The following is a 19298-nucleotide window of genomic DNA, read 5'->3' as shown; positions in this document are numbered from 1 at the left end:
ATGTAGCCTGAAGTAGTCTTAGGATAAACTGAGAAGTGATTAAGAGAAATGAAGTGAACGGCCTGCTGGAAAAAGCCTTTGTTCACCGTCGTGGCAGTATTTTAGTACAGAATCATTCCTGTATGCCAGTTTATAACTAGTGATTACATTCCAAGTGGTAACTGAATATAAGTTAATTAATGGCTCATAGAGGTAAATTAATAAAAGTTAGAATCTTTACTTTTTCCAGGTCGTGGGAAGCAACTGGAAGTTTAAGGGTAAACTTTCCTAATCTAAGTATAACTCTAGCTCATAAAAAATTTATTTCCTACTACTTTTTCAAACAAATACCATATTATGTACTCTGCCAATTCTGTAATTTGTACTTACTCATTACTGTGAACTTAGGATCACAGATAATATTATGTTTCTAGTGTAAATCAAATAAATTCCAAGGCACAGGTGCTGGGGGAAGAAATGCCTGAGTAAGGTGCTACCATGATCTCGGTAGAAAGGCCCTAGCAGATGTTTCGATGGAGACACCGTGCTTTATAGTCACATCGCCACACCTACCTCTGAGCCCTACCTCACCCACCCCACTTACCCGTGTCTTGAGTATGAGTATTTTTTAGTAGTGGTGGTCCTAAGTAGGCAGGAGAATGTGTGTACTTTATTAAATTATAACCTAGAATTTAATAAGATATAATTTAAGGTAATTAACCATTATATTACCCTTTTTTTCTTATGCATGGAATTACTGGAGTTAAGGGGACGGGTTGTGCTTTCACTTTATATTCAGGTGGCAGTTGACATGAAAGGGAAAACGATCCGTCGTAAACACCCACCCCCGTTACATTACGTAGTCTCGATCTTGCCCTATAATCATTTATGATACGCCCCGCTGTAGTCGCTTTATATCCAGGAGAAAACTGACAAAGTCCACAAGTCTGACAGGCGTGAGAAAGAGAGTGGTAGAGTTTACTGGTTAAGTCCATTTGTGAATATGTTACGATGTGGAGGTGGAGAGGGGAGGTTGTGTGACCACTATTGTTCTTCGTGCATTATGGGAAGGGGAGAGAAGGGGAGGAAGATGGGGAGGGAGGGAGATGTTGGGGAAGGGGGAGGGAGACAGAAAGGGAGAGGGGGACAGGTACGGGACGAATAGGTAAAAGGGCAGAATGTGTAAACTGTTTCGTATGGCGCACAGCTAATCATTATTAGTCTGCCCACACTCTCAGAGCTGTGTGCATGTGTTTGTATACCTTTCTCCTCCCTCGGGTACGTCCCTCATTATGCTACCACACGTACCACGATCACCACAACTATCCCTGTTACCACACCTACCACAACCACCACTACCATCACAACTATCCCTATTACCACACGTACCACAACCACCACAACTATCCCTGTTACACCACTGCCACCACAATTGTCCCTATTACCACACCTACCACAGCCACCATTGCAACAATGACTATCCCTGTTACTACACCTACCACAACCACGACAATTTTTACTACAACTACCATTACCACCACAACAGTTACAATTACCACAACCACCACAACAGCCACTTTTAACATTACTACCACAATTACCACTAGTATCCCTGTCACCACAAATAGCACTTACTGCACCTGCCAATATTAGAACAACCACCAATACCATCACAACTATCACTATGACCACAACCACCATTTCCACCACAACTATCACCATTACCACAACTATCCCTGTTACTGCAACCACCACTTTTATCATCACCTCCGTTATCACAACTATCACTACTGCTATAACTGCCACAACCACCACTACCACCACAACCATTAATTATCACCACAATCTCCACTGCACCCAAACAAAACCACCACTACACCACAACCATCCCCACAACTACCACTACCACTGCAAATACCACCATCACCGTATAAAGCCATATATTTATCTCGAAGTTTGACATAACCTTTCCATCTCTCCTTGCCTTTCTTCCTGTGTCGATCTTTCGTTTTCTTTCGGTTTACCTGTGTATCCATTAATCCACAGTTTACATACTACACAGTGCATTAATCTTTCTCCTTATCTCATGAAGCTCTGTACCCTCAGTGCGGCCTCAGTCATGTCCTGCAAGAAGCCAGACACCACCACCATCCCAATCGTCGACCTCGGCCAGTTAGGTGAGTAACTAAACACTGATTCTAAGTTAGGTGTTATGGGTTACTTATCACTTACTGTAATTTACTAAACACTGTTTGGAAGTTAGACGTTGTTTGGGACAGAAGCCCGTAAAAAAATTCTGCTGTCGGATCCGACCAATGACGGCTTCATCTCTTGATTTTGAAATGTAGTTTTTCTTCACATTTATGTAATTATTGCATTCAATCTTGTCATAGCAGCACAGTGTTCAGTATACTATGTGCCAAAGCCATGTTCTGTTTTATGGACAGGCTGAAAAGTTGTAAACAATTTTATGAATTTAGGTAACATCCTCTCCCTCCGTCATACATGAATCATCAACGTACAATCATAACATCTCAAGCTTACCAAATATATTCATTGGTCCTTCGTTTGCATGATACTGACCGACACAAAGTCCAGAAATTGGGGATCTCTGAACCAAGAATTGAGGAACTATAGGATGGGAACCATTGCTTGAGACGAAACTCTGATATTAAAAGAAAAAGAATAAAACATTAAGAATGAATAAAAATGTCTGTGAAGAGAGGTAGATTGAGACATACATAAATACATATACACATACATACATATAGGCATTAATATGTCATGTAATAATTATAGACATGTAGAGATTACAGGCAGTAGTATACAGGGTGTTCAGTAAATATGTAGCAAAATTCAGGGGGGATGTTCCGGAGACGATACTGAATGCAAATTCCTAAATGAGCATATTGCGAAATCTCAATAGTTTGGGAGTTACAGCACTCCACAGATCGGCTCTGGATGTGTTGGAGTCAGGGGACTGTAAATGAGACGTCGATCATTTACAATGAGATTTATTAATAATATTATACAATATGCTAGACACTGGTACGTCATTCATATTTACAGCAAATGTTCACAACTCCGGCCTCCTTGCTCAATGCATGCTACAGCCCGTTGCAGAAGTGGCTCACGACCTTATATTGGTAGCAACGATTTTCCACATCATCCACATGATCGACACTGATCTTCACCTATCTACCTGCCTACTTACAGTACATACCTCCATATCTATCCTATTACATACATACATACATACATACATACATAAGAAGTAAAAGACGAAAAACAATTGAAAGAGACGAAAAATAATTAAAGCGTTCAAGTAGTCTTAATCAGCAAGTCAAGACACGATCAGATAAGGTAGATGGGGACAATCCCCGGCGCCCGGGCCCGAAGGGGGGGCCTGAGACCTCCAATATATAATATAGCCTACATGTACTATAATTTCATTGTAGTTATTATCACTGTTTTGTAGAGAGTGAGGGGAAGGTGCTATGGCACACCAGAATTCTTTGGGCAGTACATCAATGTGCCATTACACACTGGTTAGGAAGCACTTTAACCGTGAGCTAGACATAAAGTACAATACTCGTATATTCAGCACAGTTTTCAGGGGAAGGGGGTCCCATTGTCGATAATCTTGCCCAGGGTCTTGTGATGGCTGTCGGCGGCTCTGCTCTCAAACTATGGTCGTACAATCGCCTTTCTAGATGTGGGATCACTTCTAAGTGGAGCGGCTCTGTGCACCTCTCATTAACGATCCCCGGACATGAGGTGCTTCGCTTCCATAGCTTTTGGCGACTTCATTCTCATTGTTTAACCATGTGCTTATTAAATACAATCTCAAAAACTTTATCGAGAAGATGTGATAGATATTGGTCTGTAATCAGATGGATCAGAGGAACTTCCTTTCTCTGGAACTGGGTGAATACCTATGACTTTAATTATCTATGGATCAATGTCATACTTTGTATACTTTGGGGAGAGAACAGGAAACTTTTGGATTTAGATTATGCAGATGATATAGTTTTGATTTGTGATGGGCCAGAAGAGATGCAGAGAGTGTTGGACTGTTTGGTGAGTGAAGGTCGCAAGGTGGGTTTGGTTATTAATTGTGGAAAAACTGAAATAATCAATATGAATATGGAAAATGCGCAGGAATGTGTAATTGGAGGTATGGTTGTAAAGCAAGTTGATAGGTTTAAATATTTAGGTATTTATTTAGCCAAGGATGGTTCTTTGAACTTTGAATTCGAGGAAAGGTTAAAGAAGGCTAATCAGGCAATGGGAATGCTTAAAAATATTTGGAATAATAATAATTTTTCTGTTCATAAAAAAATCAAACTTTATAAGGTAATGGTTAGGAGTATCTTAATTTATGGACACGAGTCTTGGTACAGCACAGTGACTATGGAAAATAAATTCTTGGTGTTTGAAAATAAAGCACTTAGAAGAATATTAGGAGTTAAGTGGTGGGAAAGGATACCAAATAGTAGAATTAGAGAAATAACGGGAGTGCAGCCGATCGATGAATATGTTAGATTCTCACGATGGAAGTGGCTAGGACATGTGTATAGGAGACAGGGAATAGTACGAGGTACACCAGGGTGGGTGGCACTTGGTATGAGAGGTAGAGGAAGGCCAAAAGAGACGTGGGTGAGGACAATGAGACGGGAAGCTGGAGATGAGTGTTGGGGAGATCTTGAGGAGTTAGCACAAGATAGGATGTGGTGGTGTGAGTTCATCGAGGCACTATGCATCCCCGAGGGTGCCACAGGAAATGATTGATTGATTGATCAATATCATCAGTGTAGGTCGCTGCGGTTTTACGAGCCTGATTTTCCAAGTTCAAGAAAAGAGGAGCAGGACAAGCGACTCGACTTTTGTTGGTGACTGTGCTGTAAAATTACGTCCTTGGAGTGTAGGAATTAAACTATTGGCCGTCATGTCCCCGCTGCTGCTGTGTGTGTGTGTGTGTGTGTGTGTGTGTGTGTGTGTGTGTGTGTGTGTGTGTGTGTGTGTGTGTGTGTGTGTGTGTGTGTGTGTTGCGGTCACGTGATCAGTTTATTTACTCCTGTCATTGTGTGTTCATTTAATACCGTAAGCATAATAGGCTCTTTGGCAACTCATCCTTACTAGTCCATTTTTTTTAATTTGACACGTTAATATACCCTTATGCGTTATCTGTTCAGTCTATGTCGTTACTAAAAATATATAATAGACATACAAGTGTTAAAGAAGCTGCAATAGGTGAGGTAGTTTTGGGTCAAATAATGTGATGGGTGAGATAGATAGCTTAGAGTTAAATAACTGATAGATAACTAAGAAAGAAGGTGATATAAAAACCTTATTCTACCAGGCTAGGAAGGATTCTTACACCTCTTCTTAGGCGAATTACTTTGAGAATTAAACCTTTACTGCTTAAGTGGAACGATTGCAATGATTTTAAAGAATTTTCTTGCGTCCGAACAGATCTAATTATCTGTAGTCGATGGTGTTCTCTAGGTACAGGTATTTCTCCCATTAGTGTAGTTTACCTAATTGTATCTTTAAAATTTAGTGTGGGTTAGACATTTGCCTGTTAGGTTTATTAGTTTTAGTTTTTGTATTTAATTACGTATTTTTATGGTTTACATGAAAAAGGGAAAAAATATACCGGTATATATTAAAATATTAAAAAATCTATAAAAAATAATTAAAGTATACATATGTAGGTGTATGTAAATGTGCATATGAGGGTGATTGTATATATATATATATATATATATATATATATATATATATATATATATATATATATATATATATATATATATATATATATATATATGCCCTAACGATCAGGGGCTTCGGCCTCAATGGAGAACAGACCACTAGAGGTGTATTGGTGACTGCATTAACACTCAGGCTCTTATGTCTCTCTCCCAAAAAAGTAAAATCGTCTGGATAAACTGGAATACAATACTGAACAGTTCCAATGATGACAGGTTTAACAAGGGAATTAAGCTTGTAATATTTTAAAACTAGGTCAGTGACTTCTTTTCTTTCACAATTTTGTTTCTTATATAGTTTGAATTGTAAGTGACTGAAAACGTGTATTTAGAAACTGAACTAACCCCATCGACCCCCGTAAAAATATATCAAGATGAGGTCGATTTGTTTACTTGCGATTGTAAGGCTTCATTGTTGCTGCACTGTGCGATCTGTATGCATTATCTTTTATCTGGTCAGGTTAGACGAGGTTATTTTAATTTGGGAAAAATACACACACACACACACACACACACACACACACACACACACACACACACACACACACACACACACATTTCGGACCACCTACATTTCACATGAAACAAAGAAAGAAGATGAAGGATATTAGAGAGAGAGAGAGAGAGAGAGAGAGAGAGTGAGAGAGAGAGACTTGCAATAGATGAGTTAGTACCTAAAGTAGGTACTGACTTCAAATTCTTCGTCATGTGTTTCGAATAAAGTTTTTACCACATTCTCGGCGGGAACCCTCCTTCAGGCGCAGGGGAGAGTGCGGGGGGGGGGGGGACGGATCATTGGATAGGATATCCAACTCGCTACTTTAAGGACTTGAGTTAGAATCTCGCATCAGTCAAGCTGCTGGACGTATTTTATTTTCCCTTTGTCCCTGTTTACCCAGATGTACAACTGGGGACCTGGATGTAACTTCGACTGTTGCCGCTAGTGTTGTAGGGGGAAGACGGAGAGTTATGCAAAAAATGATCATCTAGATGAGTCCTGCGCAGTCGATAGGCAAAAGTCTAATCTTGCTTCTGCAGGCTTGGGTGTGGCTGGGGGCCCGATCGAGGATGAGCTCCAGCGGGTGGCAAAGGAGCTGGGAGAGGCCCTGACCGGTGTGGGCTTTGTGTACCTCAAGAACCACGGCATTCCCAGCCAACAGGTAGGTTGGTGGGTGGCAAGGCTTTCTCCACTCTGACTTATTGGCTGTAACTGTTTTCAACATCATCATCACCATCATCATCCTCTCTCTTTCAGGAAAGACTTCCAGTTCACCAGTAGGAGGGACGGCTGTTTCCAGTCCTGCCTTCTCGGGAGTAGGCCTGAATACAGTGTGGTCAAAAATGAGAGCGCCAAGGTGTGGACCGGAATCCAGGTTTTGGTGATAATTTTTGAAGCATGCGGTGGCGGTAGTATACGTGTGATCTTTATAATGTTGCTGACTCCAGGTTGTATTTTGGGATGCAGACTGATCACATCCAACAATTACAGGTGTTCCATCAATGACAGTCAAAATCCAGGGACATCGCTCACACCATGGCGCACTCAGTTTATCAAGTATTTTGATCCCCAGTTTACAAGGGGTAATCGATTTTCTCCACTGTTGGCTTTGGGTATCTTCGGAGTGTTGTAGGACCTCTTCTTTCGTGATATATATTGTATTACATCGTTCTTTCGTTTTTTATAAAGGTTCCAACATGTCACATACCAGCGGTTCTCCGCGCTGCTCGCTCTCTAGCAGCCTCTTTGTTCAGTTTCTTATTGATGACCTAGGCCCCTTCAGTCTGAGGACATTATTTGCAGTTTATTCTTCCTGCGACCGAGTGATTATATTCAGCTTAGGTGATGGTGAAGGAGTTAAAGAAGCCTACATGCAGCTCTAACAGTTTGAAAAGTCAGTCCTGAGCCGAATAACACTTTTTTTTTTTTTTTTTTTTTTGAAGTGGCAAGAATAAAATATAAATAACCCTTCTGACCTAGAACAATTCATGATCTATTAATATTTTGCATTTCCAAAGAGTTTTTTTTTTTTTCTCCTCGGTTTCCTCTTGGTGTTCTTTTTGTTGATGCTTATTGCTATATCCTTACGACTTTATTTCTTTGACTGGCCTGAAACTTACTATGCATGTACAGTCAATCAATCAGTCAATCAGTCAATCTATCAATGTATTGCCAGACGCCGTAATCCCCTAAGGGACGGCCACAAACAAATCACCTCCACGTCGTCCTGTCCTCTGCCATTTGGCTGCCTTCCCTCCAATTTACATCCCCCTCTCGCATAGCTCTCTCCACTCCATCCTCCATTTCATCCTTGGTCTCCCCCTCCCTCTCCCCTCCACTTCACTCATGTAGACTTTACTAGTCAGTCTCTCATTCCTCATCCTCTCCACACGGCCAAATCATATATCAGAAGATTCCACATCCATATCACAATGGTCTTTTACTGCCTCATTTGTCTTTAGATAACCAGCCACATAGTTTACCACTATTAATATCGTCATTATCCGAATTCTAATTCCGAGCTAAAGTAAAAAAAAAAATTACATGTGATAGTTTATTATACAGTTAACATCTAGGCCCACAAAATTCATTTTAAATTGACATTTCGTTCTACGAATATGGATACCATACTCAAATAAAGACCTTTTAATGAGTTCCAGTTCCGTTAGAAACCCAAGCATCATTCAAATGTGTATTTGTAAGTCGATGAAAAGAGTTGTTTTCCTAGCAAACCATTTAGTATTATCAGCCACTAATTATAACTCAGGACCTATATTCTGTGTTCTGTTTTCTGTGCTCTAATTGTGTTCCATCTGTGTTCTGTGTTCTAACCGTATAAAGTGTTCCAACCACGATCTATGTTCTGTGCTGTAACTGCGTTCTAGTTCTAATTCTCTTTAACTGTAAATCTCTGTTCTATGGTCTTACTGTGATGCATTTTATAATTGTGTTCTACGTTCTGTGTTCTAGCTATTCAATGTTCTGTTTTCTATGGCCTGAGTTCTATGTTCTATCTTCTATGTTCTAAGTGTGGTTTAACCGTGATGTATGTTCTGTGTTCTATGTTCCGTGTTCTAACGATGACGTCTGGGTTGACAGGTGGAGGCGGTGTTCTCGAGTGCCAGCAAGTTCTTCAGCCTCGGGAAGGAGACGAAGCTGAAGTATGAGAAGGGACCGTCACAGATGCATGGATATGTAGCCGTGGATAGGGAGAAGTACGTCTGAGAGAGAGAAAGAGAGGGAGAGAGAGAGTTGATCTAGTCTAACCATTTCTACTCGCTTACTTATTTTCTCATTTTATTCTTGCTATCTTCAGACGATTTTATTCAGCTTTCGAGACTTTTTTTTTTTTTCTTCTTCCAAACTGGGCTTGGTAGATCTAGCTCTCACAAACCCCTTTAGAACTAGTATTTTTTTCCTCTTAAGTTGAGTAAAGCTTCATGGTGGCAACAAGAATAGGTCAAAATGGGGAGGTGACACCAATCCAAGGCGTTAATCTTGCCAACAATCCTGCTGGCTATACACGGTGTTTGGTGTCTTGTAATAAAGGAGTTAAAAAAAAAAAAAATGATATCCCATTTCATTACCAAGGCGCCTTCTGATTTCATTCTCGTTACTGACAGACGATTTTAATCTGTTTGAGGGACACCTGTTGTAGTGTGAGGATCAGAAATTGTCTCCACTATACCATTTTTATTCTAACTTGGCTTACAACTGCCATATCCCCACCTTGAATGCTTAGTTGTAACAATAGTTTACATTAGAATATGATGGTAATCACAAATATGTGTCCGGGAAAGGAGCAGGACCATAGCATTGTCTTATTTTGCTACTGAGCTGCGGGACATAGGTTGCAAGAAGGCTAAAATCTCCGCAGTGTTAAAGTGAATGAACTATAGCAGAGCCGCATGCCCCTGTCTGGCCTGTGCAGGGCAGCTGTTGTGGTTTGTTTAGCATAGTAATAGTGTTGGAGAGGGACGCCTTCACGTGATGGCACAGATATGACCAGTTGGCAACGCTGTTCAGTTATGCAAACGTCCCTCAGTTCCCTTCCTGTCTTGCTGAAAGGAGGATGGAATATTGCGGGAGGAGGGAAACTTCAGCCTGCAGTCTATTGGGTTCACACTCAGATGAGCGTGGAGTTGCAATTACTACGAAGAAACACACACACACACACACACACACACACACACACACACACACACACACACACACACACACACACACACACACACACACACACACACACACACACACACACACAGTTGCTCTCACCACGTCAGGTGTGAACCAAAGGACGCCATAAGTTGATTCGTTCATTTTCTCCCCGGCAGGCTGGACGCCTCGGACAAGTTCCTGGAGCTGCGTGAGACATTTAACGTGAAGGACATGAGCTACCCGTTGCCTGACGAGGAGGTGCCGGAGATGAGGATGGCATTGGAGACCTTCCGCGCCTCCTGCTGGGCCCTCATATCCAACGTCCTCACCGCCATAGCCATCGCTATTGGTAAGGCTGGAGGTCGCAGGAGAATCTCGTATGAGGTTAGGTGACTCCCCAGCATCTTCTTCTCATCATATTAAAAAGCTCTGAACACTTCTTCCATACCAGCCTATTAAGTGACTACCTATCACTTCTTCCTTAACATTTATTTTTATTACGTGATGCTTTTTCTTACCATTTTATTATGAAAATGCCCCTTGACATGAGGAAAAAGCATAAAGTAGGAGTACTGTCAAGAGAATGCCCATTAAATAGCTCGTACATCCTTTCATCCATTGTTCCAGCCTTAGAAATCCTCTGCTTCACTTCACCGACTCAGACACATTTGAAACTTCTGGTCGCATGCTTACATAAAAAAGAATGTCATTCTAGATTTCTGCGATCGACACGCTCCACGAGTGCATTCTGCAGTTTGATCGTATGCTTAGTCACACTTGAGGCGCCCGTTACTAGAAGGGAGTAACCACCAAATCCGTTTTGCGGAGATAAGGTTAAGCAGATAAAATATCTATATTAATGACGTACTAGATCAGTTGAATCGACTAGTGGAGTGTTTTTCAATTACTTGAATCTTACAGCAAAATATTATTTTTGTAATATTTTATAGGCAATTATTCAGCAAACCTACCTACCAAACCCTCATGAAAATGTTACTGACACGTAGAACTGTGTGTCCTTAAACATCATTAGTAAGAAGATAAAAACCTTTAAAAATCTGATCTTGCTTTTAGTTATTTATATATTTTAATGAATTTTATAAGTCTGAATTTTACCAATGGTTTAGATTTAGAACTGGAAAGTGTAATCCATAATCAGATGAAGGTTTGGATACGAATGAAGATATTTACAATAAGGACAACTACTAATCTCTCAAGGTCAGTAATGCTTGAGTGGAGTGATGGAGAGTGAGGTGGGGAGTTAATACATGAGGAAGTTTTTGTCCAAGTCAGATTTCCTCTCTCCCAGCCAACATCCCTCCTTCTCTCCTCTTCTCTCTGACTGCTCTAGACATCCTCAAAGAAGCCCTGGAATTGATATGACGCGTATTTACAGAGATCCCTCAAATCTTTAAGCTTCACTTGTGTAAGCCTGACTCAACTGGGGCACTCGTATTAGGTAAAGAGAACACCAAGGGGATATACTCCTCCTCCTGGTCCTCCTGCAACCAAATGGGCACTGCATCATATGGAGTCAGGCAATAAACACGGTGATAAACATTTTGGTATTCTTGAACCCACTGCCACCAAAGCCAGCCTTGGTCACGACACCCTGGAGCCACGTGACTCCCGACCTTATTTCCGCCCATAAGAAGGTTGCTTTATCTTTAGAAAAGGGTACCACACCACAAATGTGGAATCCACAGTTTGTTCAAGTATACCAGACTGTGTCGCTGTCGCATGCGACTCATGGACTCCACCTTTTGTTTCAGCATACGACCATGAGTCCTTCTGTTGACTGGTAATATTATTTGTCTTGAATATGCGTTCTCTGCTCCATTTCTTAATATGCATAATAAAAAGCCATGTTAATAATTCGAGGATTCGTTATTGTCTGGGTTATGGAAGTGGTCTGTTATGAAGAACACTGAATTTATAGAAGAAAAACGACTCAGTAGAGATGTGGCCTGATTTATAGCTTAGGTGGCTTTTGATGAACCCTCAGCAGAAGATAATTTATAAAAAAGTTAGGGGAATGGAACGAAAAAGTAAACTAGCAGCAGCAGCAGAACCAGAAGAAGAAGAAGAAGAAGAAGAAAAGTAAGTCAATTTTTTTTTTTTTTTTTTTCTCCTTCGAGGTGTAGAGGTCAGAGGCTTTATTATATTTGGTTAGATGACCGGCCTGCTATCCTTGGTGGCATCTGCATATGAATGAATGTGATTATGAGTGACAGGTCAGAGATCATTAATTTGATTTAGGAATAGGGTTGGAGCCAAAACTGATCCTTGTGGCGCACCGGCGTTAATCGAGTGGAAATCGGAATCATCGACTTTTATCTTTCTGTCACTGAGGTATGAGGAAATTAGAGGAACAAAAAATAATAGTCCCAAACAAGAGAGTCTGGATAGCAAGGAACGGTGCCACACTTTGTTAAAAGCTTTAAAAATATCAAGAACTACTGCATGAGTTTCTCCATGTTGGTAAATTGACTGATGGATGGTGTGAGTCAAGAGTGAGAATATCAGCCCTGGGTCATTCGCGTCAAAAACCATGATGTATGTCACTAATTAAGTTGTTGGATTCAAGATGTTAAACAATGTGCGTATCAAATACAGTCTCAAATACTTTACCAAGAAAAGATGTCATAGCTATTGGTCTAGGGTCAGAGGAACTACCGTTCTTCGGAACTGGGAAGATATTGGCTTCTTTCCAAGAATTAGGGAATGAAGAAGTACGTATGCATAGTATGAACAATTTAGCTAGAACAGAAGCTGATTCTGGGGAACACTTTTTCAAAACAATTGTTAAAATTTCATCTGGACCTGGAGCTTTGTCGGTTGGTAAATTACCTAGGATGGATATAAAGTATCGAGTCTGTATTTTAAATGGAGCAATTTCGAAAAAGTCAAGTTCAAGTAAAGGCACGTTCTGACTGACTTCCTCTAAGGTAGAATTTCTGGCAAATGTACTGGCAAGGATGTTCGCTGTACCACGAGGGTCATTAATAGCCTTACCATCTGAAGATTTGAGTAGAGGAATGGGTGATGACTTTTTAAAGTTATTATAGAAAGAACTGAGAGTTGACCAGAATATTCCATTGTTATTAGAATTATTTAATTGTTTTGATGCTTGGTTGTGAAGAAAGTTTGATTTAGTGAGAGTTATTATTGCTTTTGCATGGTTTCTAGCAATTTTAAATTGACTGAGCGATTCAGATGTTTTTTATTTTAAGTAAAAGTTATATGTTAAGGATTTTTGGGTCGTTGCTCTAGCACAATTGCTATCAAACCATTTTGGGGAGTCAAATCTTTCAGTGAATTGTTGACTGGGTATGAACAATTCTGTATCAGCTTGTATTAATTCATTAATGTAGGACTGGGTAGAACTGATGTCATAATAATAATAATAATAATAATAATAATAATAATAATAAAAATGATAATATGAGAAGAGCAACAACAACAACAACAACAACAACAATAATAATAATAACTAATAATAATATTAATAATAATAATAATGATAATAATAATAATAATATTAACAGCAATAATAATCATAATAATAATAATAATAATAATAATAATAATAATAATAATAACAGCAACAATAATGTTAATAATAACAACTAGAGCAGCACTCAGAGGGCGCATACCTCCGGCAATGCCGGATCCGGATCTGCCCCCAAATTTAATCGATCCTTTCTTGGCCCACAGTCCACCCTTCCACAAAATTTCATTGAAATTCATTGAGAACTTTTGGAGATACTGTGCGATAGGATCCGGATCCGGATCCGCCTCCAAATTTAAAGAATTCTTTCTTGGCGTATGACCCACCCATCTACAGAATTTCATTGAAATTCATTTGATAACTTTTGGAGATACTATTCTGTACGATCCGGATCCGGATCCAGATCCGCCCCAAAATTTAGTAAATCCTTTTTTGGCTCATGGCCCACCCTTCCACAATATTTCACTGAAATTCACTGAGAATTTTTGGAGATATTTTGTGAACAAACAAATAAAATAATAATGATGATGATAGTGGTCGATTTTTTTTTTTTCCCCAAAGCGTCAGTTCTTCGAGGGAATTCACTAGGACTAAAAACTTCGAAATAACATTACCACCAGTAACTCAATAGTAGTACTACACCAGACCCGAGATTCATTCCTCGTGAAAGGAGGAGTGTTAACATTAAGTGGAACATTATTCAGAAACAACAATCTAATATACTGTCAGAGGAGACTGCCTTTCCAAGTTTTGGCGAATACATAGAGAACTGGAAAGCACTCAAAGAGTGCATACCTTAGCCAACATCAATAAGCTTTAAAATTTATTGTGATAAGTCTTTTTTCCTACCAGACCTATACTTCTTTGGTGTCACAGCGTCAGTCAGTTAATTCTTTAATTCTGCGATAATACTTTGCCCCGTTACAGGATCTGAGGAAGCGCAGACCTATGTCAACGCTAAATAATAATAATAATAATAATAATAATAATAATAATAATCTGTTCCTACATACGGATCCGGATCCATCTCAAAATCTAATATTGTAATCTCTTCCATGACCCACTGCCCACTGTCCACCTTTACACCAAACTTCACTTAAATCCGATAACAACTTTTTGAATTCTCTTGTCCACAACCAGACAGACAGACAGACAGATAGACACGGGTGAGTACATAACCTCCTCTAATGACCTGCAGGAGGTAAAGATTAGGCCATCCAAAGAACTCATCAGTTCTCTTAAAATTTGCTGTGTTTCGCTAGTTATTAAAATTCTTCAGGTAACTCAGGAAATATATTAGAATTCCCGCAGGAACATTTGCCGTAATATGCCACCACATTTTAGTCGAAAAGCTATGAAGTTCTTGCTTAATATTCTGAAAAACTTTGTTGATTTCTCATCTTCAGGATTCAAAAGTCATTGCAGCTTTCTCGTTATGTATAATTATGGGGTCGATCAGCATTTATGTCAAAAACTTTACCTAGGTCCGATTAAGGGTCGGATTCCAAGATGCATCTTACTCTTCGTGGCGCCTTCTTCTTAGCGATTTGTTATGCCCTTTACACCTTGATGTTCTAGGTTATTCATCCATATTTAGTACGGACATGCTGTGCATCAGTAACATGCTAAAGAATACTTAGATGTAATATGCAGAATAAATCGCTGAGGAAGAGGTGCTACGAAGCCTCCTATGCCATCTAAAACACAGCCCCAGTCATACTACATTCTCAGACCTGGAACGAGACTTCTTCACCTCAACCCACGAGGAGCTCTTCAAGAGCGGTGGTGAATCGCTTGCTGTGCTGCGGATGGCCTACTACCCCACCGTGCCCGCCACCGTCCCGCCTAACACCATCCGATGTGGTGCTCACACCGACTACGGCACCATCACACTGCTCTTTCAGGACGATATGGGAGGACTCCAGGTCAGCTTAGGTTAGTTAGGTTAGCTGAGATGAGGTCACGGGAGGTCAGGATAAGTAGCGTTAAGTGAGATTAAGATGGACTGCAACACCTAGGAAGACTCCATGTTTGCTTGGGTTAGGTTAGATGAGGTGAGGTCCTGATAGATTAGGATATATTAGCTTAGGATTGTGGGTTAGGTAAGATTAGAATCATTTGCAACGCTTAGGAAGACCCCATTTATGACTGGATTAGGTTAGATGAGATGAGATTATGGGAGGTTAGGATAAATTATATTGGGTGGGGATAGATCAGATTAGGATGGATACTATCACCACCACAAGGACGACATAGGAAAACGCCAGGTTTGTTTGGGTTTGGTTAGATGATGTCATGTTATGCTTTGTTAAGTTTGGTTTGATTAAGTGGGATTAAATAAGGTTGAGTTGGATAAAATCAATGCAGATGGTGTTAGATTAGCTTCGGTTAGGTGAAGTTTTAGTAGGTGAAGTTAGGTTGTTTTAATGTAGCTTAGTTTAGGTTACATGAGACATACTATTTCAAGCTTTAAATTAATGAAAAATATTTCAAGGTCGGTTAGGTATTCTTTGACATGATTTACAAATGATTTTGTTAGTCCGTTCAGGGAGAATTAACGTCGGTTAAGTCGGATTAGATTATGGATAATTTAGGGTGGAATTTTTTTAGTTGCACTGAATAAGTCAAGTTCGGTTTTGTTAGGTCAGATCTGACGACGTTATTGACTATTTAATGTGGAATTTCTAGTTCCCACTGAATATGTAGGTTAGGAGGGTAAGGAAGGATGGGGAAGGTGGAAGGTTGAAGGGCATGGAGGAAGAGAATGAAGAGAAAAAAGAAACTCAGGAGAAATGGGAAAGAAAAAGAAAAGAGAGGGAAAAAGAGAATGAACTAGTAGGAGACTCAGAGCTACGTAAAGCAAGATCAGGAATGAGCTGTTGTCAGAAAGGAGACATGGAAGTCACGTATCACCAAAAATACAAACTGCTGTTCTATTTTTTTTCTTCTTTATTTAAGCATAATTATCTCTGGTCCATTTACAAATTACAGTAGATAAATATAATGAAAGAAAAGCATTAGGGATCCGAATGCTAATCGCCTTCCTGATTATGCTGTTGGCCAAGTCCAAGATTTTGGCTATATCTTGATGCCCTGAAAGATACATGTTGATAGCTCAAGCCTTTCATGAGATATAATGGTGCTAAAGGAGGGCGTTAAAAACAAGCTGACCCTTGACAGCCATTTTGCTGACCTTGACATTGACCCCGAGTGCCCATTTTCGGACTCGCCCAAGATTTTGGCCATATCTTGGTACCCTGAAGGTTTCATGTTGATAGGTCAAGCCGTTCATGACATATAATGTGAACAGACACACACACACACACACACACACACACACACACACACACACACACACACACACACACACACACACACACACACACACACACACACACAGAGGAGGGCAAAAACATTATCGCTCACCTTGTAAAGGTGGGCGATAATTGTAGATGGATAATGTATTTAGGTGCGTGACGTGGAAGGGCGATGGGTGGACGCCACGCCCATCCCGGGGACCATCCTAGTCAACGCTGGGGACCTCCTGCAGTTCTGGACAAGTGGAAAATATGTAGCCACGGTAAGTTGGAAATTTGAATAGTTTTTCTGTTGTTATTCTGAAATGATGGTTTTGAATAACCCCCTCCCCACCTCTCTCTCTCTCTCTCTCTCTCTCTCTCTCTCTCTCTCTCTCTCTCTCTCTCTTTATTCCAGCGAACGCCAGACGATTGTATTCAACTAAGAGTGAGTCATAGGAACCCGAGTGGAATAAAGTTATCTGGTTCCGAGACACATTGATTTATTTACTGTTATATTTGCCTCACTTCTGGGCAGTCGGGTTCTGTTAATCTCTTCATGTATACATCATATTTATGTTTGTTAGCTCCAAGATAAATTGACTGGGTTATTGTATTCCCTAATGCATTTTACGGCTGCCAGGTTAGACCTGATTCTGGAGGACTGGCTTACCTTGAGCATTATTTATTCATTCGTATATTTATTTATTTCTCACCACTAGAAAAAATAAAATATATATGGAGACAAAAGGTCGACTATAATTTCACTACATCTACTTCACAAGTAAGGTATGTTTGTCACTTTCCTACTGTGACGCATTATCGAAAAATGAATCATCTTTGTGCAGAGAAACCATACCAAGCCTCTCTCAGCTTAGGAATATTAGGCAGCTGAGGACATGAGTAGAAGTGGTCGAATATTAAGGAAACTTACTTTACTGATTGCACATGCTAATTAATCGTCGCTGTCTTGTATATCATCATCATTATCATTATCATCATCATCACCATCATGACCCTGTTGCATAAATTCGTCATCCGTCACACACGCTGGATTCTTTCTCACACTCACTCCACACACTCTTTCCTTCCTTCATTCACACACTTTCTTTACTTTTTCTATCAAACTTTTTTTTTTTTTTTTTTTTTTTTTTACATACGGTACTCGATCCATTCTCACACATTCCTCTCTCACACGCTCACTTTTTCTGCTTTCTCTCAATCCCCCTCCCCCCTTTATTTTCAATCTTTTTAAAATTTCTCATACATCCACATTTTCCACACATGTTTTCACACACATATACAATACACTATTTCTCGCTCTCACATATATCACAAACTCTCTCCTCACACTCACTCTACATTTGCTGTGCGTCACACACATTCGCACACCATTTTTCACACACTTTATCGCACACTCTCACTCTCATTTTTCACACTTTATTCTGTATACACACACACACACACACACACACACACACACACACACACACACACACACACACACACACACACACACACACACACACACACACACACACACACACACACACACACACACACACACACACACACACACACACACCGCTCGCTGGTGCAGTGGTAACGCTCTCGCTTGCCAACTGGTGGACGGGAGTTCGCGTCTCGCTCAGGTTGCGAAAAGTTTCACTGACGAAGTGGGTGGTTACTGTCCCCCTTGAGCAAGGGAACGGGTGTGTGAAGGTCACAGCCTTGCCCTTAGATCGGACTATATGAGCTCTCAGCTCCCTTCCGGGAGGGTAAAAGCTGACGATCACGACCATCAAGTGATCCTGACCGAACAGGTGAATTACACACACACACACACACACACACACACATTCATAATAATAATAATGATGATTACTATGATGTTCCCAGGAGCACCGCGTGATAATCCCGGAGGACGAGGTGAGGCGTCAGTACCCCCGCCAGTCGATTGCTTTCTTCGTGCAACCGAACGCAGAGACCCTGGTTCGCCCCCTTGACGGCTCCAACACCTACCAGCCCATCACAGCCAAGGAGCACCTCTTTAATAGATTAAGGATGAGTTACACCTAAAGAGAGAGAGAGAGAGAGAGAGAGGAAGGGAGGTGGTTAAAAATGTGCTACTATGGACATTTCCTTCCCTAGAGAGAAGAAAAAAGAATAATTGATAATAATAATAATCCATCTATCATCCAATCCTTCATTGCCCCATGGGGGGCGAAGGAGCCCGGAGCTATGCAAGTTGGTCTTGACATTTAAGATGAGAGTGACCAGACTCAGTCATCCATGAGTGGCATTACATGAGCAATAAACCCCAACCAGCCCTTGGATATAAACTTTCACCGGCTCAATCCGACTGGACCGCCATAATTAACCACTAAGCCACCAGGCGCCAAAATTTGGTTATATGGTTGCTACCCAGTTTAGTAAATGGTTTCCTGGTGTACAGGAAACCATTTGGCTTGTCATTCAGTGTAGAGTCACCCACAGGCAGAAGTAAAAGGAAAGAATGAAGGAAAGGAAGGCAGAAGAGGGAGTGTAAAGTCACCCGTAGGCAGAAGGACGAGGAAAGACTG

At 40.5% G+C, this 19298-nt stretch overlaps 1 protein-coding gene across 1 annotated transcript; it reads left to right on the top strand.

Annotated features, from left to right (window-relative positions):
• The first annotated feature begins 2098 nt into the window (after positions 1-2098).
• Positions 2099-18795, top strand: LOC145391359 (uncharacterized). The gene is made up of 7 exons (XM_080265956.1): positions 2099-2156; positions 6792-6913; positions 8851-8966; positions 10086-10258; positions 15152-15345; positions 16890-17000; positions 18616-18795. Exons 1-7 carry the CDS (start codon positions 2099-2101, stop codon positions 18793-18795), a joined length of 954 nt encoding a protein of 317 aa, XP_080122082.1.
• Positions 18796-19298: the final 503 nt, after the last annotated feature.

This window comes from Coenobita brevimanus, chromosome 18 (genome assembly GCF_032717465.1).
Source record: "Coenobita brevimanus isolate Jiangsu-jjx chromosome 18, ASM3271746v2, whole genome shotgun sequence".
NCBI lineage: Eukaryota > Metazoa > Arthropoda > Malacostraca > Decapoda > Coenobitidae > Coenobita > Coenobita brevimanus.
The sequence above is the reverse complement of the archived record's forward strand: the minus strand, read 5'-3'. Positions and strand labels throughout refer to the sequence as shown.

Bases quoted from the DNA above. Each gene is read 5' to 3' on its own strand.
- LOC145391359 (XM_080265956.1), top strand. From the start codon at position 2,099: ATGTCCTGCAAGAAGCCAGACACCACCACCATCCCAATCGTCGACCTC. The intron at 6,914-8,850 runs GTAGGTTGGTGG...CTGGGTTGACAG, and splicing joins ACGGCATTCCCAGCCAACAG to GTGGAGGCGGTGTTCTCGAG. The intron at 10,259-15,151 runs GTAAGGCTGGAG...CTACATTCTCAG, and splicing joins CGCCATAGCCATCGCTATTG to ACCTGGAACGAGACTTCTTC.